Source organism: Myotis myotis, unplaced genomic scaffold (genome assembly GCF_014108235.1).
Source record: "Myotis myotis isolate mMyoMyo1 unplaced genomic scaffold, mMyoMyo1.p scaffold_m19_p_5, whole genome shotgun sequence".
In the NCBI taxonomy this organism is placed as follows: Eukaryota; Metazoa; Chordata; class Mammalia; order Chiroptera; family Vespertilionidae; genus Myotis; species Myotis myotis.
Window position 1 is genome coordinate 40536589 of NW_023416357.1, and position 25784 is coordinate 40562372.

The 25784-nt window shown below is 41.8% G+C and overlaps 1 protein-coding gene and 1 non-coding gene across 2 annotated transcripts in view; both read left to right on the top strand.

The window, feature by feature from the left end:
• Positions 1 to 648: 648 nt before the first annotated feature.
• ANKDD1B (ankyrin repeat and death domain containing 1B) overlaps positions 649 to 25784 on the top strand; it is a 37756-nt gene continuing 12620 nt past the window's right edge. Inside the window, 6 exon segments of the mRNA XM_036309463.1 lie at positions 649 to 1280; positions 3915 to 4013; positions 12562 to 12660; positions 12767 to 12871; positions 20193 to 20291; positions 25641 to 25739. Of these exon segments, the coding sequence (XP_036165356.1) occupies positions 1155 to 1280; positions 3915 to 4013; positions 12562 to 12660; positions 12767 to 12871; positions 20193 to 20291; positions 25641 to 25739 (627 nt within the window). The 5' untranslated portion in view covers positions 649 to 1154.
• Positions 4387 to 4493, top strand: LOC118657116. The gene has a single exon (XR_004967855.1). It is a non-coding gene; the product is annotated as a U6 spliceosomal RNA (small nuclear RNA).

The window sequence follows — 25784 nt, forward strand, 5'->3', positions numbered from 1 at the left end:
CCTGGCCTGTGGGGATTGGGCCGAAACTGGCAGTCTGACATCCCCTGAGGAGTTCCAGATTGTGAGAGGGCGCAGGCCAGGCCGAGGGACCCCACCAGTGCACGGACTCTAGTTGGTTAATAAAATTATACAGGTTTCAGGTATACAATTTTACAATGTATCTGTATATTGTATTGTGTGTTTATAATCCCAAGTCAAGTCTCCTTCCATCACCATTTATCGCCCCTTTACTTTCTACCTCCCCCACTTCCCCTTTTCCTTTGGCAATCACCATGCTATTGCCTGTGTCCATGAGTTTTTCTTTGCTTAATCTCTTCACCCTTCTCACCCAGTCCCCATTCCCCTCCCCTCTGATGGCTGTCAGTCTGTCCTCTGTATTCAGGAGTCTGTCTCCACTTTGTGAATTTATTTTGTTAATTAGATTCCACATATAAGATTCCACATATAAGTGAAATCATATGGTATTTGTCTTTCTCTGACTGGCTTATTTCACTTAGCATAACACTCTCCAGGTCCATCCATGCTGTCACAAAAGGCAAAATTTCTTTCTTTTTTTTAATGGCCCAGTAATATTCCATTGTGTAAATGTACCACAGCTTTTTTTTATCCAGTCATCTACTGATGGACACTTGGGCCACTTACATATCTTGGCTATTGTAAATAACGCTGCAGTGAACATAGGGTTGCATATATTCTTTTGAATTAGGGTTTTGGAATGTGCTACATTTTAAAGTTTTGTTTTGGCAGCCTGGCATCTGCACGGGGTTCTGCAGACAACAATTTTATCTCTGTACGGAGCATTTGGGCTTCCCCCTGTCTAATCTTGTATAAACATTTTACAAACAACGTCCCTTGGGAAGTCCTTGGCCACCGTCCAGCCTCCTAGAGCCAGATACTACATTGCTGACTTCAGGGTGGTCCTCGGGAATCGTTATTTGTTGGGACCAGGATATTTTTAAGCGTGTGAAAACACTTGTAGAGTGAGGAGAAAGCAGCATGTTAGCACTGCAGCTTTGTAAAACACTGAAGCAAAGTTCCTTTGTTCAGAGTGGCAGAATGAGAAAGGCTCAAGGCTGTTGTTCCAAGTTTTTAGAGTTAAAAGGTTTACCAAATGAGGTTTGCTTTTTCTTCATCCTCTTTAAATCCCCCCAGTCATGCTTGCTTGCTTGCTTTCAGTATTGCCAAATGAGAGAAGCCTCCAGAGTGCTGCTAAAAGCGATAATTTGGATCTTTTGGAGAAGCTGTTTGAAAAAAAGGTTAACATTAATGCTGTGAACGACGTGAGTGGAATTCACTAACGTGACAGTGACTACTCTCAGGGTGGCTTGGGTTTACACAGGTCAACTGAAATATAATAAAAATAAAAATGATTGTGCTGGATGAAATAAGGGAGATCTCTGTTGTTGGTAATTCCAGAGTGTTTATGCTAAAGGTGAAATCAGCTCTGGAATAGGCTCTGGGAGTTCCAATTTATCTTAAAGAGGGGAAGTGCATGTGGTCTTCATGCACATCTGTGCAAAGTCTGTGGGTGGGCAGTAAAGCCAACTGTCGAGGTTATGGGCCTGGGCTTGGTCCTCGATGATAGCTTGTGGATGACTTTGGCCTCACACATTCTGGGAAGGCAGAACTTTTTTTGCTACATCTCTGGGTTGTTTTCTCCCCAGTTATGTCCTGTGTGTTCGGTTCTTCCACATTTAAAATCTAAAGGCAGCATGGGTTTTCATTCTACTGCTTTTGAAATATAGTACATGTTGGGCAATGGAGCCCTTTCTGAAACCTGGCTCTTAGTTGTTCTTCGAGTGGTTGGGTTTGGGGGAGAAGCCCACTGCCAGAATAGAAATTTCCTACTGCTTGGTTTTGTGGGGATTCCCTGAGAGCCCCTCAAAGTAGGGTTTGTTAAAGTGAACTGGTTGGGGACTGTGTCAATTGCTTAGGACAATTTGTGGAGTGGTGCAGGTTAGGGATGTCGGAGGTAAATTTAATGTTAAATGAAACAGAAGTTCCAAGGCATTCAGAGGGTTCTAGCAAATGTTCCCATGGCAATATGATTTTGTAAAATATAAAGAAGTGAGAAATTTTAACTACCATCGGTTAAGTTTTCTGATTCTGGCGTCAAATGGGGCTCCCTAAAGAGTGTAAACTTCAGGTTCCACAAAACCTGGATCTGCTCCAGGCAGTGAGGTCATAGAAACTGAAGTCTTGCATCATATGCAGGGGAAGGATGTTTAGCAGTTATTCATGTGTGTATGTGAGGGGATATGTGTTTATGTATATATTATGTACATGTGTGGGTGTCTGATGTGTTATGGGTGTATATATATTCATTGTCTATATACCTCTTAGAAGAGCAAAAGTTTGCAGCATAACAATTTTAGTAACAAAAAAAAAAGAAAAAGGAAAGGAATTAAGGAAAAAAGGAGAGGAAAAAAAAGCAAGGATCTTTGAAACTGTTGTTTAGGTTAATTGAATATGTAAAGCAGTAAGAATTTTTTACTGTAATCATTTTTCCAAGTAGCAGGAAATAGATTCTTCAATATAATTTTATAACCATTTCAGTTTTTCTACATATAACTTCCTGATATTTTAAACCATATTTTTATATTAAAGTATTTGGAGAAATACTCCTGGTGAATTGTATTATTCCTTATAATGACATCTCTATTAGGCCTGTTTATGGTAAATTGTTGACATGGTTACTTGTAATGTTCCTTAAAAATCTGAGATGATAGAGATGAAAAACTGTAGGTGGTTTTATTGAATTATCTTGGATGTTGTTTTGACTTGCATTTTTATTCACAAATAAAGTTAAGGGGCTGTATAAGCCCAAATTTGACATACTTCAACATAGCTCTAGATTTCGGGTAATGTCAAGATAAGTAATGTTTTGTCTAACTTAGTTTATCACCAGTTTAGCTACCAAGGAAATCAGATGTTTAATTTAAACAGTTCTCATATTTTGCAATAAATTTTTTTATATGAAACAAAGGATAGTAAATCAATGCCCAGGCACCTTCTTTGGAAGCAAAAACAGTGTCTAGAACATGGGAAATCTGAGACAAGTTTTATTTGCAAGCAAAGCATCCGTTGTTTGAAACGCATTGAGCTGTCTCTGGACCTCTCAGGCGCACCATGGTGGCTTTCCTTCGAAGCAAAAGATATTTATAGCTTTCTTTGTTTTTATTCTCACCCGAGGATATTTTTCCCGTTGATTTTTAGAGAGAGTGAGAAGGAGAGAGGGAGACAGAGGAAAACACCAATATGAGAGACATCGATTGGTTGCCTCCGGAATGCCCCCCAGAGCCTGCAACCGAGATTCGTGCCCTTGACCAGAATCGAACCCATAATCCTTTGGTCTATAGGCCAACACTCTATCCACTGAGCCAAGCCAGCTAGGACCACAGCTTCCTTTCTCTGTGCCTATTTCTTTCTCCTCTCTTCCCCATTCCCTCCCTTTCAGAAGAATTTGTTTGCTTCAGGAAATTTATAGTCCAAAAAATCACAGAAGAAAGAACACATATGTATATATTGAAAATCTAGGAAAAATTTTTGTTATACATTATCAATATATTCTAGCCAGGAAACATTTACCATTTTTAATGATTGCATATGGGGAAAATACAACTTCTACTCTAATTTGAAATTCATTCTATTGTTACAAGCAATGATAAGTTATGCAATGAATTTCAGCATGGGGCATATCCTCCAGTGGACTGCCGAATTCTCTGGTATTTCTGATAATAGATGAAGGCAAGAGTATGCTAGATACAATTCTCACTACTTTCAAAGACAGAAACGAGTAGATAAATAATAAAAGTACAAGCCCCTGATAGAAAATTATGGTCATTCTAGAAACAGGAATCTTAAAAAGGCTAAATAAAAATCGGATTACTGAAAATACAGTTATGTTTCCTCAGATGAACCGCACAGCCCTGCATTTTGCAGTGGGGGCAAATCATTTATCTGCAGTGGATTTCTTGCTTAATCGCAAGGCCAGGGTGGATGTTGCTGATAAGGTAAGCTCATCTTCCTTTGGTAGAATGAATTGGAGCAGAATGAATGTGTGGGGAAATCTGGTCACTTCAGTTATCTTTTCTTCACATATGCACAAAATGTTTCCATTGGCAGTATTCATTTTGGAAAGGTCTTTGAGAATATATGTATTATGTGCTCTGTATTTGGCGACTAAATTGCTTATCCATTCATTGCCTTTAGGACTTAGGCTTTTATTTATTGTCCCATATTCACATTATGGCTATTAGCATGCATTTGTAAAAATAAAATGGTTGCTCAGAGTATAATTTGGGACATGGGCGATAGAAGCTAACTGGCCTCAGGGACATTAAATATTGGCTTTGCCCTGTGAACTCTGATAAAGAAATAAGGGTTGTGCTTGCTTCGGCAGCACATATACTAAAATTGGAACGATACAGAGAAGATTAGCATGGCCCCTGCGCAAAGATGACACGCAAATCCGTGAAGCGTTCCATATTAAAAAAAAAAAAGAAGGCTTAATAAACATATAGGATGTACTAGGTATCAGTCTTAGGATTTGAATATTTAGTTCCTCAAACTTGTAGGGAAAGTAATACTATAATAATCAATTTACAGATGTGGAGTCTGAGAAAGATTAAATAGCTTGCCCCCCAAAATTACATCTAAGAAGGGGTGGAGGCAGGATTTGGACCTTGCTTAACTGATTCCAGAGACCATACCATTACCCACAAATCAGCCAATGTGTCTGCTCAGATATGAAAACCATCGTGAGGACTTTCCACCCACTTTTCCCAACTTTATCTAGTACTTTACTGTGGTACAAGGAGCCCATTTGGGCTGGAGAAATCCAACATCATGTTTATCATCTCCAGTTGCAAAAAGAGATGATAGCCTTGGTTTTTAGTTAATCCAGTGGACCATGGTTTTGAAGTTAAACTGTTCAGAAGATTCCCACAGAGCTAGTCTATTTTCTCTCTGAAATGACTCTTGGGAGGGTAAGGCTCAGCGTTGCTCTACCTTCATGTCTTACAGAACTTGGGTTTAGTATGTTCTTAGTAAGTCTTTGGAAGGTAAATGAACTAGGTCCGTTCAAACCAATTGATCATCTTGTTGGTTTTGTTGGCAATCATAGACATGGTCTAGACAGATAATGATGAGAATTTCTCCTTGTTTCACCAGTAGGGTACATCCCTCTCTATTTTATTGCTCTGGTATTGTTGGGCAAGTGGATTGATCAGTAACAGAAGCAGAATGAAGAACGATACAGAGGGACACCAGAAGCACTCCAACATTGTGAGTGTAATAAGTTGTGTTATGGTAATGGTACTTAAGGAACATGTATTTTAGGTCTGGAAATTGTTGTTTATTTTTTAGTGTTAGTTAGCCTGCAAAAGATACTTTGGTCATAGACCTGACTGCGAAGAATCTATTCTTCTTTTGACATTGAAATCCTGGTACAATAACTTTTTTATTTTATTTTAATTCTTTTTTAATTGATTTTTTAGAGATGGGAAGAGAGACAGAGACAGAGAGAATGAGAGAGAGAGAGGAGAGAGAGAAAAACACGGATTTGTTGTTCCACTTATTTATGCATTCATTATAATTCATTCTTGTATGTTCCCTGACCGGGTATTAAACCCACAACCTGGGACAATGCTGAACCAACTGAGCTCGCTGGCCAGGGCCTTTACTTTAATTCTTTTTTTTTTATTAGATAAGGTATTACAAATGTGTCCTCATCCGCCCCATTAACCCCCAACCCCGCCCCCCCCCCAACCTGCACACTCATGCTCCCATCCCCCTGTTGTCCATGTCCATTGGTTTGGCTTATATACATGTATACAAGTCCTTCAGTTGATCTCTTTAATTCTTATATTAATAGACTATACAATTAAGTTTGTGTGTGTGTGTGTGTTTTTGGCATACAGTGCTATGAATTTTAACACATGTTCATAGATTCATGTAGCCACCACCCCAATCAAAATACTAAACGTTTGCATCATGCTGCTCTTTGCACTCAACCACCCCCAACCCTGGCAACCACTTATCTCTTCTCCATCTCTATAGTTTGCCTTTTTGAGAATGCCATGTAAATGATATTGTATAGTATATATAACCTTTGACACTGGCTTCTTTCACTCAGCAAAATGGCTCTGTTGTATGTATCAATAATTCCGCCCTTTTATTGCTGAATAGTATTCCACTGTATAGCTGTAACACCATTTGTTTATCCATTCACCAGTTGAAGGAAATTAGAGTTGTTTCCAGTTTTTTACCATTCCTTGATTTATTTATTTTATTTTACATTATTTTATTTTATTGTTGACAGTATTACAGATGTCTCCCATTTTCTCCCTTTTTGTCCCCCTCCACCCAACCCTTCCCCACCCCAGGTTTTCCCCATGCTATTGTCTGTGTCCATGGGTTATGCATATATGTTCTTTGGTTAATCTCTTCCTGACCCTTCCCCCACAACCTCCCACCCCACTGAAGTCTGTTATTCTGTGTTTCTGGGGGAAAGGGGAGGTTGTTTGTGTTAGAAAATATTTTATTAATTTTAGAGAGGGAGAGAGATAGAAATATCAATGATGAGAGAGAATCATTCCTGTCCCACACTGGGGATCAAGCCCACAACCTGGGCATGTGCCCTGACCGGGAATCAAACCATGACCTCCTGGTTCATAGGTCAGTGCTCTACCACTGAGCCACACTGACCGGATGTTCATTTTTTAATTGTTACAAATAAACCTTCTAAAAACATCCATGTAGCCGAAACCGGTTTGGCTCAGTGGATAGAGCGTTGGCTTGCGGACTGAAAGGTCCCAGGTTCGACTCCGGTCAAGGGCATGTACCTGGGTTGCGGGCACATCCCCAGTGGGAGATGTGCAGGAGGCAGCTGATCGATGTTTCTCTCTCATCGATGTTTCTAACTCTCTATCTCTCTCCCTTCCTCTCTGTAAAAAATCAATAAAATATATTTAAAAAATAAATAAATAAATAAATAAATAAAACAAAAAAAACATCCATGTATAGGCATTTATATAAGCACTAGAGGCCCAGTGCATGAAGTTTGTTCCTCAGCCTGACCTGTGCCCTATAACAGTCCGGGACCCCTTGGGGGATGTCTGGGAGCCCTCGCTCCTTACCACCTGCCTGCTCGCTGCTCCTTACCACTTGGCTCGCTGCTCCTTAGCACTGCCGGAGGCAGGAGAGGCTCCTGCCACTGCCGCTGCACTAGCCAGCCGTGAGCCCGGTTTCTGGCTGAGCAGTGCTCAGCATTGAGCGTCTGCCCCCTGGTGGTCAGTGCGCATCATAGCGACCAGTTATTCTGCCGTTTGGTTGATTTGCATATTAGCCTTTTATTATATAGGATAAGTTTTCATTTCTCAGGTGTAAATACCTAGGAGTGAGATTACTGGGTCATATAGTAAGTGATGTACAAGAAGCTTCCAGACAGTTTTCTAGAGTGGCTGTTCCATTTTCATTCCCACCAGCCATATAGCAGAGTTCCAATTGTTTCACATCTTCATCAGAAGTTGGTATTGTCATTGCTTAATTTTAGCCATTCTAATAGGTTTGTATTGGCTTCTCATTGTGGTTTTAATTTGCATTTCTTTAATGGGAGGTTGTGTCTTTTCTTGTGTTATTTACCCTTCATATATCTTTTTTGGTGATATATCTATTCAAATCTTTTGAATATCTTTTTAGAAATTGGTTGTTTTCTTATTGTTGATTTTGAGAGTTATTTATGTATTATAGATACAAATATTTAGTCAGACAGGTGATTTGTAAATATTTTCTCATTTTCTGTAGCTTTTTCATGTTTTTTCAGACCAAAAGTTTTAAATTTTGATAAAGTGCAATTTACTTATATATTTTTATATAGTTTTAAAAATTGACTTTAGAGAGAGAGGGAGAGGGAGAGAGAGATAGAAACATCAGCTGCCTCCTGCATGCCCCCTACTTGGGTATCAAACCAGTGACCTCTTGGTGCATGGGGCGACACTCAACCAACTGAGCCACAGCAGCAGGGATACTTATCCTATATAATAAAAGCCTAATATGCAAATTGACCAAAGGGTGGAATGGCCAGTTGCTATGACGCGCACTGACCACCAAGGGGCAGATGCTCAATGCAGAACAGCGATGGCGAACCTTTTGAGCTCTGCATGTCAGCATTTTGAAAAACCCTAACTTAACTCTGGTGTCGTGTCACATATAGAAATTTTTTGATATTTGCAACCATATTAAAACAAAGACTTATATTTTTGATATTTATTTTATATATTTAAATGCCATTTAACAAAGAAAAATCAACCAAAAAAATGAATTCGCGTGTCACCTCTGACACACGTGTCATAGGTTCACCATCACTGATGTAGGAGCTGCCCCCAGCCCGCAGGCCCTAGGCTGGCCAAGGCGGGTGCCAGTGGGGGCAACCCTCCCAATTGCCCCGCCAGTCACCCTGCAGAGGGAGGTGACCGGTGGCAGTGGGGGGTGGGGCCAGTGAGTGGGCGGTGCCAGGCTGGCCAAGGCAGATGTCAGCAGGGACCTTCCCCGCCCCCCCCGCCCCCCCCCCCCATTGCCCAGCTGGTCGCCCTGTAAAGGGAGGCGAATGGTGGTGGTGGTGGGGCGGGGCCCGTGAGTGGGCGCTGCCAGGCTGGTGGGGGTGGCCAGCGGGGGCCCTTGATCACCCCACCAGTCGCCCCACAGATTGGCCCTGATCACTGGCCAGGCCTAAGGACCCTACCTGTGCATGAATTTCTGGATCTGTTTCACCTGTACAACATTCAGGGGCCAGTCTGAGACTTGGGCAGTGGTCTAGCTGTTCTCCAAGCTTTTGTCAAGCTGTTTAGGTTCAGGTCCATGTACAGGTCAGGGGTGAGGCCAGGAATACACACATAACTTTATGGGATTGCTTTCTTGAGCTTCACTTCTCCAAGACCATCTCCCCCTATTTTCCAGCTTCAGGGCCCCTCTCCCCTTTTTCCTGGTCCTCTGACTAGAGAGCTAAGGGTGTGCTCTCGCAGCTTCACTATGTATTCTCACAGTTGGGTCTGCCTCCAGGACTAAGAGAGGAAAAGAAGTAACATGAATTCCCCCTCCCAGTCCTGCCCCCTCTCTGACCACAATTTCTCTGGTCAGAGAGAAGGATTCCCATGGTCAGAGTTTTAGGTGCTTGCCCAATCACTGCTGCTACCTCTCCTACCACAGGGTTACAGCTTTGGGAGTGAGGCTTGCCTAGGCCAGGGCCAGAAGAGAGAAAAGAAACAGGATTTCCTTTCCCTTTTCTGTCCTATGGGGTCCCCCTTCCACTCCTTAGACCAGAGAGGGCTTCTCTTGGAGCTTTTTCTGTCCCCGCCCAGGGTGTAGTTCTGTGATTTGCACTTCCATGAGTCTAAGTGGGAAGGTATGAAAGTAAAAAAAAAAACAAAAACAAAAAATCAGCAAACCCTAATTGTTTATAGTTTGGGTTCTGGTTTTCTTCCCCAATCTACCTGTTACCATTTACTTTTCAGATTTCTCAAATAGCTTCTCCATGCATTCTGTCCAGAGATTCTAGTCACATTTGGTGAGAAAGACAGGGTCCTGGTTCCCCATCTTAACCAGGACCGAAAACCCACATCTTTAATACTATACAATAAAAGCCTAATATGCTAAGTGTCTGGTCATCTGGTTGGTTATTCAACCAATCAAGGTGTAATATGCTAATGGTGTGCTAAGGCCACTCAACTGCTCGCTATAATGTGCACTGACCACCATGGGGCAGATGCTCCAACCAGTAGGTTAGCTTGCTGCTAGGGTCCGGCCGATCCCTGGCTGGCCAACCTCTCACATCCCTCCCTGGACCTGATCATGCACCAGTGGGTCCCTCGGCCTGGCCTGCGCCCTCTCGCAATCTGGGCTGAGGGACTCCTCCCACTACCACCACCCAGTACATGAATTTCATGCACCAGGCCTCTAGTGTGCTATAAAAGCAAATAGAATTGTACAATAAATACCTATGTATTCATTGCTTAGGTGGAATAGCATTTTTCTTTTAAACACAGTGTTTCTAATATATTAAATATACTACTGGTTTATGTCAGAGTATAAGTCAATTATTCACAAAATATTTTACCAACTTATTCTATTTGAGGCTTTTCCCATTTGGAAGCTTCTTGTAATTTGCTTTATGAGACTGAAGTGCTGTCAGGTAAAAGGTATAGTAATTTATGATGTGTCATTATACTCTGCCTTGACAGGTTCACTAAGTTAAATATTCCTATAACTAATGTAATTACAGTGGCATTAGTATATAACTAATAAGATGATTTTTATAATTCAAGCAATGCCAGGTTTGGTCAAACCTGGCAGCTTCTTTATTCAGTTGAGAATCCCTGACTTTGACTTGGCAAATCTGTTTTGTAAGTTCTAACACCTATTTGCAAAGAGTCAATAATTGAAGCTCTTCACCATCAGTATTTACTCGGTGCTTGTTGTGGGTAAGTCTCAATGCCAACTTCTGGGGATTCAACTAGATACAAGTTCTTGTTACTCAAAGTGTGGTCCTGGACCAGAAGCACTGGTATCACCTGGGAGCTTCTTAGAAATGCAGACTCTCAGGCCCACCCTTCACCTTTTGAATTAGAATCTGTGACTTAGCAGGATCCCCAGATGATTGTGTCTGGAAGGACTGGCATGAGATATAGTCTCTGCTTTGAGGGGCCTGTAACCTCCCGGGGGAGCAAGGACCAGGACTGTCACAGATGTGTACCATTTGAGGCACTGCATGACAAGGATCAAATGCATAGCCCACATGCTGAGGACTCCAGGTTCAACGTGGGTAGCATTTCAGAGTCTTGGGAAGAGGCAGAATAGGTAAAAGGAAGCTCTTCTTCCAGATGTGAGCAAAGGATCCCGGGTGGAGGGCACATGATGTTCAGAGAATGATGGCCATCATCTGCTCTCAGAGCTTCTTTTTCTGGGAAACTCAAGAGCAAATGTTCCCAGGGGACGTTGTTAACCTCCTCACCTATGACCAGACTGGTGATGAGGACAGGCTGTTAGTGGCGGTGGGCATTTCATACTGTATAGAGCATCGTGTACTGACAGTGACAGTAATCCATGACATGTGCTCATAAACTGCCTCAGGCATGTCAGTTTGATAGTACAAGACTTAGTTTTATGACGGTTCTCCTGGGGGGGATTAACATCTGTGAGCGGTGATTCTTTGCCTCTGAGGAACAATGGTTCCACTCCGAATTTATGGCTTCTGAGACTCAAGTTGTTTGCAGCTTGAATTCTTGGCTTTTGGATTTTATGGTCAGTGTTTGAAATCTTTAAGTGTTGGTGGATTGGAAATTAGGAGTGACCTTTTAGGGAAATTTTGAGCTCCTATCAAAATGTGATTTATACTCTATCCCAAATATTTCTGACCTCTTTTTTTGACCATATGTGAAACTGGACTTAGTGCTATTGAATATAAAGCATTAATTGTAAATTAATGGGAGGAACTGTGTTTAGGGCACATTTCTTGAAGAACCTCAACTAGTTATTGTACATGTTGTTCTTTGAGGAAAAGAGTACAGAAATTGGTAAACATTTTCTTTATACTGGAATTATAAATATTTAAATAGACTATGTAGGCCTAACTGCATAATACACATCAGCAACAATGTAATATTTTTTATCCAAATGTTTTAAATTTATAGTTTGTTGAATACACAGATATGGAACCTGCAGATATGAAGGACCAACGGTATATACATATACACATATGAGTTTTTCTGGTCATTGCTTGTTTTATAAAAATGGGATTATGTTATATTTTATCTGCATCTTATTTTTTATATTTTAATAGCTACCTCATGGAAAGCACTCCAAGTCAATTGTTGTAGCTCTAATTCACGATTTTTAATGGCTGCATGATGTGTTCCCTAATTTGTTCAACATTCCTATATTGATAGACATTTGCCTTGCTCCCAATTTTAAGGGTTAAAATTAATATCCTTGTTGATATAACATTAGTTCTTAAAACTTATTTTCATAGGATAGATTCCCAGGAGTGGGATTGCTGGTTGTATTTAAAATTTTAATAGAGATTGACAGATTGCTTAAACATAATGGCTTCATTTTCCACTGATACCTTTTTTGGTACACTTTTCAATTGGTTTAATTGTCTTTTTCTTGTTGATTTGCAAGAGTGCTTATATATTAGAGAAAGTAACCATTTATCTTTATTAAGAAACATTTAGCGAATCAATCCTTTGTTATGGACTTTGTTTATCAACAGTCTTTTATAACTTCTGGATTAAGATATTGTGCATTGCAGTCTAGATTTTCTCCTAAGGTATTTACTGTTTGTGTGCTTTTGTGTGTTTGTGATAAGATATAGGACTTAATTTTATTTTCTTCCAGATAGAGAACCACTTGTGCCTGCACCATTTATTTGTTTTCCCCATAGAAACGAAATATCATCTTTGCTGTATATGAAAGTCTCTCCCTGTTTCTTACTTTTCAACAGTTGACTGTTAACTTGGCTTTTGGTGACTTCACATGCGTTCTTTTCTTCTCTTCTTGGGAAAGCATGGCTTGACAGTAATTCACCTTGCAGCCTGGTCTGGAGGCCTCAAGATCATGCTCATGCTGGTTAGAGCTGGAGCAGACCAGAGAGCCACGAATAGGGTCGGTATGTGGGTCACTCCTGGACATAAGCTCTCACCTCACAGTGCAGGAAGGGGAGGTCTTGAGATCACTATGTGATTACCTCCTCTAACCTGGCTTTCCTCAGGATGGAATGGCTGCCCTTCACTTCACAGCTCAGAGCAATAATGTGCGCATTGTGGAGTACCTCACTCAAGATCTGCACCTGAAGGACCTGGACCAGCCTGATGAGGTACACTTGCTGTGGTAGGACAGGTCTCCCATACACCCCTATCAACTTCCCCTTTCTTTCTGCCCCTGCTGGAATGCCAGTGCAGCCAGCACAAACCTACAGCCGGCTCTTCCATCGCCCTGGCAGAACCATGGAGCAGAAGGGAAGTGCGGGTGCTGGCCATGGCCCTGGCTCTGGTAGTAAGGAAGCCACCAGATCCCTTCTTCCCTCTCTACTCCCTCATCCTGGCAGGGGTGTGGGCAGCATCCACAACTGTTTGGTATTCACAATGAGTAACCACACTTTACCCTATGATGCCTGGCCTTTTAGGAATGTACTTGACCCAAGGCTCTACAGTGCCGGAAGCCAATTCCAGCATGTCATAATTGCAAGAGTTTCATCAAAAGGTTGATGGAACTTGGGGACTCAACAAGGGCTGAGTCACATGTGTTGTCACCTGTTGGGAGTGGCTGAGGGCATTTCCCCAAACCTGAAAAGGGATGATTGCTTAGCTGCCAGACAGCTCAGGGCATCTTAATCTACATGTTATTGCCTCCTACTGGCCAAACACTTGAACAGCTGTAGGCAAATTCTTCCAATCTGACAATGGGTTCTGTACCTAACCCTACCCTTTGAAGTGTATATCTACACCTCACCTTAGGACAAATTGTGTTAATAAAAAGCAAAGGGTCCTGAGAAAAGGAGATCTTAGTTTCTTTAGCTAAGCTCCTCTGACTCCCAAATGCCTTTCAAAATTATGCTTCGTCTCTGGACTCTTTAAGTTACACACAGCCCTTCTCCAGATTGCTGGACCCTTCTAGATGCTGGAACAAGAACCCTGGCACTACAGTAATGAGCCATGGAATATAATGCAATTTTATCATATTTGCCCATGTTTCTTTTGTTTTCATAAGGAGATATAATAACAGCTTTTGAGTAGTTATTAGTGTGCTAGGTACAGAGGAAAGCTACTTACATTCACTATTTAAAAGTGAGAGACTAGAGCCTGGCACACATGGATGTTAAACAAATCATTGCTGAATGAATGAATTATCCTATTCATCTGCACAATAATTTTATAATGAAGAAAATAGTGTGTTCATTGTTAAAGGTAAGGAAGTTGAGGCTCAGAGAGGCTAAGTACTTGATCTGAAGTCCCAAAATTAGAAAGTGAAAGAGCCAGATTGTGTGTTCAGGTCTGGCTGACTCCACTTACCGTGCAGTACTGTGTCTCTTTTCAGATGACAGTGGCCATTGCCCACATGCTAGGGATTGTCTTTTCTCTGCAGTATCTCTTAGGTGTTTTTTTCATAGGATAGAATTCTCTGTGAGGTTGGCTTTTTTTGGGGGGGGGGTGCATTTTTATTTTGAATGAAACCACCTTTTCACTGTACCTCCAGAACATTATTTTCCATAAAAGCCTCTAAAAGTTAGTCAGCAATATTTACTTCATTTTATTTCTTTTAAAAAAACTTTTACATTTTTTCCTGACCTCAGTCTAAAAACAATAACAAAAGCTATTTCTTCAAATAAAGTCTATAAATTTCTTTTACTTCCTCTGAGTATGACTAAGCAACTATACATTTATAGCTTGGAGGTAGAGAGGCTTGGGCTATGGTCTGGGCATATATTATCTATGTGGCTCTAAGCAAGTTCTCCAACTGCTGAAAGCCTCAGTATCTCCATCTGTACAATGGGAATAATAAAATCTACTTCATGGTAGCACCAAGGGAATGATTGGAGGGAGATTGACCTCTGTATAATTTTTTTTTCAGCAACACCCCCATTTCTTGATGTAGACAATTGGCATTTTGTCAATTTTTTATGTAAAAATGGCTATGCTGATGAGCTTCATGGTGAGCCATTCCATCACCCCTTTCCAATCAGACATTACCCCTAAAACATTTTTATGTAGCAAATATTGGAGCAGCCACTGTTGGAATGCTTAAATGAGTTAATGACTAAAGCACTTAGCAAAAAGCACTTGGCACATGGTAAGTGTTCACTAAATGATAGCTATTATAACAATTATTATAGGATAAAGTCCACTATCTGATTTCCTCAAACCGATAATTACAGTCAGATAGCATCTAGTGTCAGGGAAAAGTTGGATCATTCTGGTTTGATGGATGCTGAGTAGGGGTGCAGCCTCTGAATGAATTCTATTCAGTTCAATTAGCAGGTATTTGTTGAGGGCCTGTCATATATAAGACACACGACTGTCTTCCCTTTTTGTGGACTCTGGGTGCTTTCATGGGAGACAGCAATGTGTGGAGAGGACCAGGCGGGCTGAAAGGGCTCAAAGGTCAAAGCACATTTGTGGAGACCCTCCCCTATTTCAAGAGCTTCTTCTGGCCAGCAACCTTTGTGAAGGTGGAGCAGTCTTTTCTATCAAACTAGAGGCCCGGTGCACGACATTCGTGCATGGGGTTGGGGGGTTCCTCAGTGCGGCCTTTCACAGTCCAGGAGCCCTTGGGGGATGTCTGACTGGCCTAAGCCGCAGTAGAACATCCTTAGTGCTGAGCTCCGCTCAGCTGGGTTTGTGGCTGAGCGGAGCTCTCGCTGTGGGAGCACACTGATCACCAGGGGGCAGCTCCTGCATTGAGCGTCTGCCCCCTGGTGGTCAGTGTGCATCATAGTGACTTGTCATTCTGCTGTTTGGTCGATTTGCATATCACCCTTTTATTACATAGGTTGTGTTTCATCTCGTCAGCTGGTCTGGGTTTGTCCTGCTCCACCCTTCTTCCTCCTCCTCTGACTATCTGTTGGGTAAAAGGCTGAGGAGCCTCGGCAACGGGCTGTGCAAGCTACATGTCCAGCTGAGAGATCTTAAAAGAAAGATGGCTCTAGAGATATATGAGGAATGAACAAATAATGAGCACACTTGGTCATCTAGGGAGAGAAGAATCTCTGAGTCCACTTTTAGTACTGTAAGAAACTTGGATTGATCAATTCCAAAGACAAAGTCTACTCTTTTTCTAAGATCTGTAGGTGGGGTGAAGGATGCTGGCAAAAGCTAGTGGGAGCACGGGGTCTATGAATTTATCATTAGGTTTTCTGTCAGTGTTTGCTTAAAAGTATTGTGGAGCTCGTGAGCACATTTGATAGAAAAGACTGCTCTACCTTCACGGTTGGCCCTCTGGCATAGTGTCTTATCAACAGAAAGTGATTAAGAGCCTGCTTATCTGCCCAGGCTTAGTGAAGTCCTTTCTTTAGCATGGAGGGAACTCCAGATGCTAGCAAGGAAAGCTCTACTGTGCAGAGGTCTTATTAATAAAATGGATTTGTCTGGGATTCCCGTGGAAATGGATGGTCAGGTTGGACTTTGGGTGCCCGTTAATGACTGTTTATTAACATTTTTGCTGAATTTGGTAACTTGTCAAATATGATGACCCTGGCAGTAAACTTAAAAATGAAAAATAGAAAGAGATTAATCAAAGAACATATATGTATATATGCATAACCCATGGACACAGACAATGGCATGGGGAAAACCTGGGTAGGTTGGGGGTTGGGTGGAGGGGGGCAAAAAGGGAGAAAATTGGAGACATCTGTAATACTGTTAACCATAAAATAAAATTTAAAAAAAGAAAAATAATTTCTAATCAACAATTGCAACTCTTAAGACTTACATGCAAAAAATTTAAATGCACTAAATTAAAACGTGTTAGGTTAAATATACATTAAGTTAATACAGGAAATAAGGAGCAGGCATTCTGGGCCCTCCTTATTTTTGTTAGTAGGAAAGGGAATCAGTAACCTGAGCTGGGAAGGCATTGTGATTTGTCTGGGCCCCGAAGTCTGGGGCTCTGACACCAGGCTCTACTTTTCTCCTGGTGGAAAAATCTCCCTGCCCCCTTGCCTTCAAAGTGAGAGGTAGTCCTATGAGATGTAGTGGATAGAGGCCTATCCAGTTAAAAAGGGTCAGGTGGCTAAAAATGAAATGACATAATCAGAAACTATATTTAAAAACATTTATTTAAAAATTCCTGTCGTTATTTTGCCTACATGTACTAGGATGGTAGAAAAGATTTATATTGCATTTTACTATTTCTTTAGGCTATGTTTGGTTTTTTCTATTTACTAGATGGGATGCTGCTGCCCGATTCATGAACTGTTGAATAAAGCCATTTAGATCTTTAACTTAATATACATATACTTTATGATATTTCTGATGTTCATAAGGTACAGATTACTTTGTATAAATTGGCTTTCACTTGTTGTTGATGGTCACATTTTTAAAGGGCATTCAAAGTTTAAAGGAACAACTGTTTTGTTGGCAAGGAAAGATGTTTCATTTGTGATAACCTCCCATTTCCTGCCAGGCTATTCTTTGTGGGTGGGTCCTCTTATCACTTTGTTTCAATATGCAGAAATGCAAGACTTATGGCAAAGGTAAAAGAATAAGGCCATTTTAAAGTTGAACAGAGCCTCTGAGATACTCCTAGCAGTGTCTGTCCCCAATTTACTAAATATGTATTAGTTAGAATTCTTTCTGTTATGAGTTGGGGGAAAATGGGGAGCAGCTTAATCTAGATTAAGAAATAAGGTAATTTATTAACTCCTAAATTTGAGGGTATATCTGGCTAGCTTCAGGCATGGCTGGATCCATCTCCTGGCTTTCTCTGTGTTGGCATTATTGATAGGTATACTCTCCACAAGGTGGGAAAGACAGCTGCTAGCAACCTCCAGTTTATACTCTTATGGACATTCTTAAGTATTTTATTTATTCACTTATTTACTTTTATATATGTTTTTATTGGTTTTAGAGAGAGAGGAAGCGAGAGGGAGAGAGAGAGAAACATTGATGTGAGAGAGTAACACCAATCAGTTGCCTCTCATATGTACCCCGACCATGGATGGAACCCATAAACTGGGTGTGTGCCCTGATCAGGAATTGACCAGCAACCTTTTGGTGCCTGGGATGATAGTCAACCAACTGAGCCATACTGGCCAGGGCTGAACAATGCCTACTTTCTTGATTCCATTTCATATAGACCAGCGGGTCGCGACCCCTTTGGCGGTTGAACGACCCTTTCATAGGAGTCGCCTAAGACCATCCTGCATATTAGATATTTACATTATGATTCATAACAGTAGTAACATTACAGTTATGAAGTAGCAACGAAAATAATTTTATGGTTGGGTCACAACATGAGGAACTATATTTAAAGGGCCAGAAGGTTGAGAACCACTGTTCTAGGAGCATTTAAGCCAGGCTTTTAGCCAAGGACCCTGGCCAACAGGGGAGCCTCCATTTGTTTATTTGTGTGTGTGTGTGCACTCTTTTCTGACCATCTGGTGAGATGATCAGGATTAATGGATTTAACTTAATTAAAGACGATCCCAGGAACTTGGTTCTTTTGGATGAAAGTTAGGACAGATGTTTTAGAAACTCAAAATGAACATGAATCACCTTGGGTGGATTGTAGGTGTGCTGTGCCTTCAGGAATCACTATAGAGATGGAGTCCTGAGGTCACAGGGTTTAAGTTAAAGTCTTAGTCGTGCTTGCCCTGCTCTGTTTTAATGCTTGACCACTGGAATGTGTGTACTTGGGTTTCATCCACCTTTTGGCTATTTTTGAGTCAGGGCCCATTGGGGAGAACTCGTAACATCCAGCAAACTGTAATTACAGGTTATGATAGGCTTCCTTGCACAAAGTAGAGTGTCTGTGATATTGCTAGCCTTTTGGACAAGGCCCATAACATCCATACCGTCCCCGGCTGCCTCTGTTTCTTGGGAGAAGCTGTTGCCAGAGCAGCTGGAGTGGCCTATGTGAATATGCTCTAGACTAGAGCAATTGCCTCCAAACATGATTGGTAGCAAACCCATGTCAGGAAACAAAGTTTGTGCGTGTGCCGGCCACATATATATTTTTAGTTAACACATTACAAAACATATGCCTGAAATAGACATTTTAAAAAATTGAGATAAGAATCAAGATAAACAGCAGTTCTCATATTTCCCCGACACTGAATTGATTCCCTTGTATACCTCTCGTGTGTTTTCCTGCCAGTTTTCTTTGAGTTCCCATGCATGTATACATTGTAGTGGATGCCCCAAATTCATTTAGTTTATTATTTAGTTAGTTTATTTCAGTTTTCCTTTATTATATGCTATCATGAACCTCTTGGTGCATAACCCTTAGTTTGAATTCCTCACTATTTCCTTTGGGTGTATTCTTAGAGGTAGGATTGTTGGATCAAAGATACGAACGTTTATTAGGCTCTTAATATGTTAAAGATGTGAATTCTTTCCTTCACATTTTGTGCAAATGTTTTTCCACTGGGGGTTGCCTTTTGGCATCTCTTTTCCTGGGAAAATGAGAAGGTAGGTTATGAGGAGAAATTGTGTTGCAACAGATGGCTGTCCCAGGCACTCAGGTGAGGCAGCGGGGACACCGTTTTTCCATCTGGTTGGAATGGGAACTTGTTCCCATGCTCTTGCTCCCGTTACCATGATGGTTCATATCGAAAGAGCTACAGGTAGAACCTCTGAGCTGTCCTGATGCAGTTCTTAAGGATGTTTTTCTTAACATCCAACAGGGGAAATGGTTTTAGGAAAGAATCTGCACGAGGAGGGGAAACTGTCCAAGTAGTTGTTATATGAGACCAGTTTCTTTTCTCTCTCTGTTTTGGCCTAAACTAAACTCACTCTGTCCTGTTAGGTTTGTCATAAGTTTCAAGAAACTTAATTATTACGGAAATAGCATGTTACTTTAAAAAAAAATGACATACAACATTTTAAGTCATTTTTAAAGGTTAAAGCTGCACTTGGTACACATGTGCTTCTATTTTTGTGTTTCACTGCATCATAAGTCCTTGTTTCTGTGATTATCTTTCTTAAAAAGCTGTTACCGTCTGATGGGTAGGGTCTGTGTCATATTTGTCTTTTCCATCCCAGTGCCTAGCAGTGCCTAGCAGTGATAGATAGTAGGTGTCTATTAAGTGTTTTCTGGATAAATTAACAAAGGTTAAGGTTATGAGTGATGGAGGGAAACAGTTTGAAAGGAGGCAGCATAACAGAGTAAAGAATGCAGGTTTGGGAGCCAAACAGCTGGACTGCATCGTAGTTTTGCCACGTTCCAACTGAGGCTCAGTTTCTTTATCTGTAAAATGAAGATAATATTAATTCTGATCTCATGGGGTTGTTGTGGAACTTAACTGTGCCAAAGCATAGTCTTGGCAAAATATGTTGGCACATAGATGCTTAATAAATGCTATCCATTATCAAGAGTAATGCACAAATGCTATCCATTAGTAAGAGTAAAGCACACTGTTTCTCAAGCAGCTTCATTCCATGACAAGAGGTAATTAATTTTTACATTTTTCCTTTTGTTAGAATGGAGAAACACCCTTCGTCCTAGCTGTTGGAGGAGGTCATGGAGAATGCAGCAAAGTGCTGGTGGCAGCAGGACGTGCTATCAACATTCCAAATAAAGTATGTGTTCCACTCACACAGTGGGAGGGGCACTCAGGATGCTCTCTGGGTAATCTGGTCCTGTGTTGGTCCACTCACTGGGCTTCTGTAGAGTTAATATTTATAATTGGTTTTGTTTGGGGTAAACAGTATTGATTTATCTCTGATATCCCCTAGTTAATGTCTCCTCAAAAGCAATGCCATTCTCCCTAGTTATTTTTTAATTTTTCATTTAAAAAAATTTTTAGAGAGAGGAAGGGAAGGAGGGAGAGGGAAAGGGAGGAGAGAGAGAGAGAGCGGGAGAGAGAGAGAAAGAGAAACATCAGTGTAAGAGAGAAACATTGAGTGGTTGTTTCCCTTATGTGCCCTGACTGGGGGTTGAACCCGAAACCCAGGCATGCACCCTGGCTGGGAAGTGAACCTGCCACCTTTTTGGTGTACGGGAGGACATTCCAACCAACTGAGCCACACAGGCCAGGGCTCTCCCTATTTATTTGGGGAAGGAATAATTGAAAATGGGGCAAAAGGAGCAGATAGTTGTTACTTCTCAAATACAGAGGCACTCTTATTTTGCTTTATTTTCACCCTACCGACTAGTGCGTGCCTGGTTTTTGTCAACCCATAGTAGGAGTTGACAAAAAAAAAATTTTTTTTAATTGTGTGCAAGCCCAGGGGTCAGTCTGGAGCAGCCATGGGCAAACTACAGCCCGCGGGCCGGATCCGCCCGTTTGAAATGAATACAACTAAAAAAAAAAAAAAAAAGACCGTACCCTTTTATGTAATGATGTTTACTTTGAATTTATATTAGTTCACACAAACACTCCATCCATGCTTTTGTTCCGGCCCTCTGGTCCAGTTTATGAACCCATTGTGGCCCTCAAGTCAAAAAGTTTGCCCACCCCTGCCCTGGAGAAGGCAGGAAGGTGCCTTCCTGTGAAGACAAAACACTTTGGTGCTAAGAACCTTTGACGTCGATCTTCATTTTTTAGCCGAGAAAACTGGAATTTAGAAAAGCTAAGGAAGTCATGCAGGATCACATGACCAGCTAATGGCAGTGCGAAGGGGACAGCTCACGTGCTTGAGCTCCTGGCCTTGTCTGTCGATGGTTTTACTTTCCTTTCCTATTTAAATTATAATGAAAATAACAAAAGCTTTTGAACAGTACCAAGAGGCATATGATGGAAAATGTCTTATTCCACCTCAACTTTGAAATCTCACCTCCTCAGAATTAACATTATTAATAGTTTACTTAATCTTACATGGAAAATGTGGTTAAACACACGCACATAGCCACACCGACACCACATTCATGGTAGCCGTATATACTGCTCTGCACCCTGTTTTTGTTTAACTTGCCATAGATCTTGGAGATCTCTCCATATCTGCACAACGGATAAACAGTTCCTCTTCAGAAGTGTTAGAGGATAAAGCCCCAAACGGGTACTACTTTGTACCCTTTCATTCTGCTGGCAGGCGTATACATTTATTTGACCCTCTTGAAAAGCAATTGATCACTTTTCTTCCACCCAAGTTTCAGGAATTATTTATTTTTAAAACACCTGAGGATGTTTTTCATGGATTCTAGTGAGAGAGGGAGCGGGAGAGAGAGAAACATCGATGTGAGTGAGAAACACTGATTGGTTGCCTCATGCACACACCTTAATCAGGGATTGGACCTGCAACCTGGGTATGTGCCCTGACTGGGAATCAAACCCGAGACACTTTGGGGCACGGGACGACACCCCAACCACTGAGCAACACCGGCCAGGGCAGAGCAATTATTTTAAGGGGATGATCTAAAAGGGGGAAATAAGCCTCATGCGTTAAAATAGATGTTACAGTTGGCTTTGTAATGTCTTTTACAAGCTCACTTCTCCCCGCCTGAAGCTGCAGGCCCCATGTCCACATTCTTATGGCCTTGGCCTCATCTAGGCGGTCTGGAAATTGTCCTGAGTCCATTTTTTCAGCTTTTATGTTATCTTGAGTTTTCCCTCTGAGCTCATTAACGTACTTCCTGGATCTACAGCCTCAGCCCCCACTGGCGTTCCATACCTGCCTCTGACCAATCTAGTGAGGACCGCAGGGAAGCAGGCCGTGGATGCAAGAAGCCAGCAGCATGGCTGCACATTACCCACGGGGCATGGCTAGACTCATTTTGCTTTCACATCTGTGGGTGATTACTGTGTACGCTCTTGGAAGTGCTTCCCCCGCTGACATTGATTAGTCTTGGTCTCCAGGAGATTGCTTTTGTGTCCCCACTCCCAACCAACGGGGGGTGGTGGTAAAGGGTTGAGTCATTGCAGAGGAGGTAATTGAAGTAGATTATGGATTTAGCTGATGGTCGACTTCCTCCATTAGTGCTGGATGGAGAGACTGCCCAGAGTTGGGCAATAGGCTCTCTTCAGGCCGTACTCACTGCCTGGGTCCAGAACAGACTTCTGTAGACCCTAAGAGCTCATATTTCTGGGGGTCCTCTCCTCACATCTTATTAAACAGATTTAAATTGCCCCACATTTCACATCAAATAATTTTTTTTTTTCTGAAACTTATTTTTAAAGGCTCTTTTATTTGCGCTTTCATAATTATTTGGATATGGTAAACTCCCCTAATTTATGATTGATTTCTTAAGACCTCTGTTCATACTTGGGAATTTCAGGAAGGTGAAAAAATGTAACCTACAAATTGCTTACAAATGTAATGAATATTTTATGAATATTTCATTTAACAATCAATGAAGTATGAATGTCACTTAAATATTTATTTACTTCAATTTCGTGGTTTTCTTTTGGTATCTTGGAACTTTTTTTTTTTAAAGATTTCAGATATTTCTTTGGCTCTGAAAGGTCTGGAGGCCTATGCACTGTGCCTGTGGCACCTCACGGGTACAATGCCGCAGATGCCCACAGCTCTTCCTCTATAGCAGTGGTCGGCAAACTCATTAGTCAACAGAGCCAAATATCAACAGTACAACGATTGAAATTTCTTTTGATAGCCAAATTTTTTAAACTTAAACTATATAGGTAGGTACATTGTTATTCATTTAATTAGGGTACTCCTAAGGCTTAGGAAGAGCCACACTCATGGGGCCAAAGAGCCGCATGTGGCTCGAGAGCCACAGTTTGCCGACCACTGCTATAGGGTCCCTGGCTTTGGGTTCTTCACAAACTTGTTTCTGCTTCAGATCTCCCTGATCTCAGTCTAAATGTCACCCCATCCAAGAAGTCTTTCTTGACCCTTTACTGGAAAGTAGTCATCCAGTCCTATTTTACTTCTCATTGTAGCACTTATCCTTAGCTGATATTAGTCTTTTAATAACATCTAGAGTCTAATAAATTCATTCTTGACTGATCTACCAATCTATGAACCTATAGATCAATTTGTTTAGCCCACTCCCACAGAGATCTAGTCAGTCTCCTCAAACCCCCCCAATATCTAACATAGTGCCCGACACAGAAAAAGTGTGCAATAATTTTTTATGAAGTGAATAAGATTATAATTATGATTACTATACACATTTACTAGCTCATTTATTGTCCCAGTATTGCTGTGTTTTGAGAGAAAGAGATAGGGTGGTGTGATAAGCAGAACAGTGGCCCCCAGCCTAATCCTGGGAATCTGTGAGTACGTTATGGTACCTGGCAAAGGGAAATTTAGGTTGCGGAGGGAGTTAAGGTTGTTTGTCACCTGACCTTATAATGGGAGTATCCTGCATTATCTAGTCGATGCTGATATAATCACAAGGGTCCTTTAAAGCGGACGAGGGAGGTGGGCAAAGCGGTCAGAGGGAGGCAATATGAGAAGGACTCCATGCACCCTCGCCAGCTTTGAAGATGGAGGAAGGGGGCTGTGAACCAAGGGATGTGAGTGGCTTCTATAAAACGGAAAAGGCCAAGGTGTGGATTCTTCTGAAAGCCTCCAAAAAGGCCTTTATTTTAGCCCAGTAAGACCCATTTCAGACTTCTGACTTTCAGGCCAGTAAGATAATACATTTGTATTGTTTAAGCCACCAAGTTTATGGTGCTTTGTTAATAATAGCAATAAAAAACCAATGTAGGTGGTAATGTCATTTCTATAGAGGAGGACAAAGTGGCTCATATCTGAGAGGCCACTTATCCAAGGTTATAAAGGCATTTGATATCAACTCATGCTACACTAGTTGGTCAGAATGTGTATTTTTCCTGTTAGCATCTGTTCCACTTATCTATTGCATCATAACAAACCAGCCCAAAGTGCAGTGGCTTAAAACAATGCATGATTGTCTTTTGTGGCTCTGAGGGTTGACCGGGCCCAGCTGGGAGATGCTTCCTCTAGGTCTATTATGTGGTTGCAGTGAGATGTCAGTCAGGCCTTCAGTCATCTGAAGGCTTAACAGAGGTGGGTGTCCACAGTGGCTCACTCGCATGCCTTGGTCTTCTCATGGCATGGCAACTGGCTTCTATGAGGTAGGAAGCAGAAGCTGCCAGGCCAGTAGGGGCCGCACCTGGCACTGGCACGCTGTCACTTCTGCCATATTCTATTAGTCAAAGCAATTACAGGGTCTAACCAGATTCAAGGGGGCAAAGAAATAAACTCCACTGCTTGATGGGGGAGTGGCAGGGTCACGCTGCAGAAGAGCATGTGGGAGAGGAGATACTTGTGCAGCCATTTTAGGAAAACATACTCTCCTACAGCATCCTTGGGCCCAAAAACTGTGAAGCAACACTACAATGAATTAAACAATAGCTATGTGCTGGCCTTGTATTATTGCAAGGCACCTGCTGGGCCTTGTGGAAGATGGCAGGATAGTCAAGAGTAGGCCCTGACCTAAAGCAGTTTGACATCTAGTGTGGGCACTGGGTGAAGACATTTAAGCACAGGGAGCTGTAAGAGGCAGCTGCTGGCAGTGGAGGGGAGGAAATGCTAAAGGGGTTGGGAAAAAGCGCCATGAGGAATGCTGCAGCCTTCCCTCAGCATCGGTCACGCTAAGCTTTGGCAAAGGGGAGAGCTGCTAGCAAACAGGCAAGGAGGCAGGAGAGTGCTGAGGCGTTTCTTGGGACCAATACCACGTCAGCTATTTTGGCTCAAGGGGGCGGGGTGGGGTTGCAGGGTGAATAGAGAGAAGACTTGGCTCTAGTCTACTTTGTGCTTCCTGGAGAAGGGAAACAGAGATTTAACCGATATTTGCCTGAGGCATGTATTCCTCTGACTCTTTAGTGGAAAACATGTAGAAGCAACACAGAACCTCCCCAAATTATCAAAACACATTGGATTTTCTTTATTAAATAGTCATACCACTTCATTGAATTAATTGACTGCCATGTGATGAATGCCAGAAAGCATGCTGGATTCTAATGGGAAGCCCTCTGTGCCCTTTCCACCTGTTTCTTGCAGCTCAATACCAGTGCTTTGCAGATAGCAACCCAGAATGGCCACACAGCCCTTGTCAGCCTTCTTCTCAGGGAGAACGCTGATCTGCACCAGAATGTGACGGTGAGTCTATTCCGATCACTCGGACTCAGATGGTAGCGCTGGGAG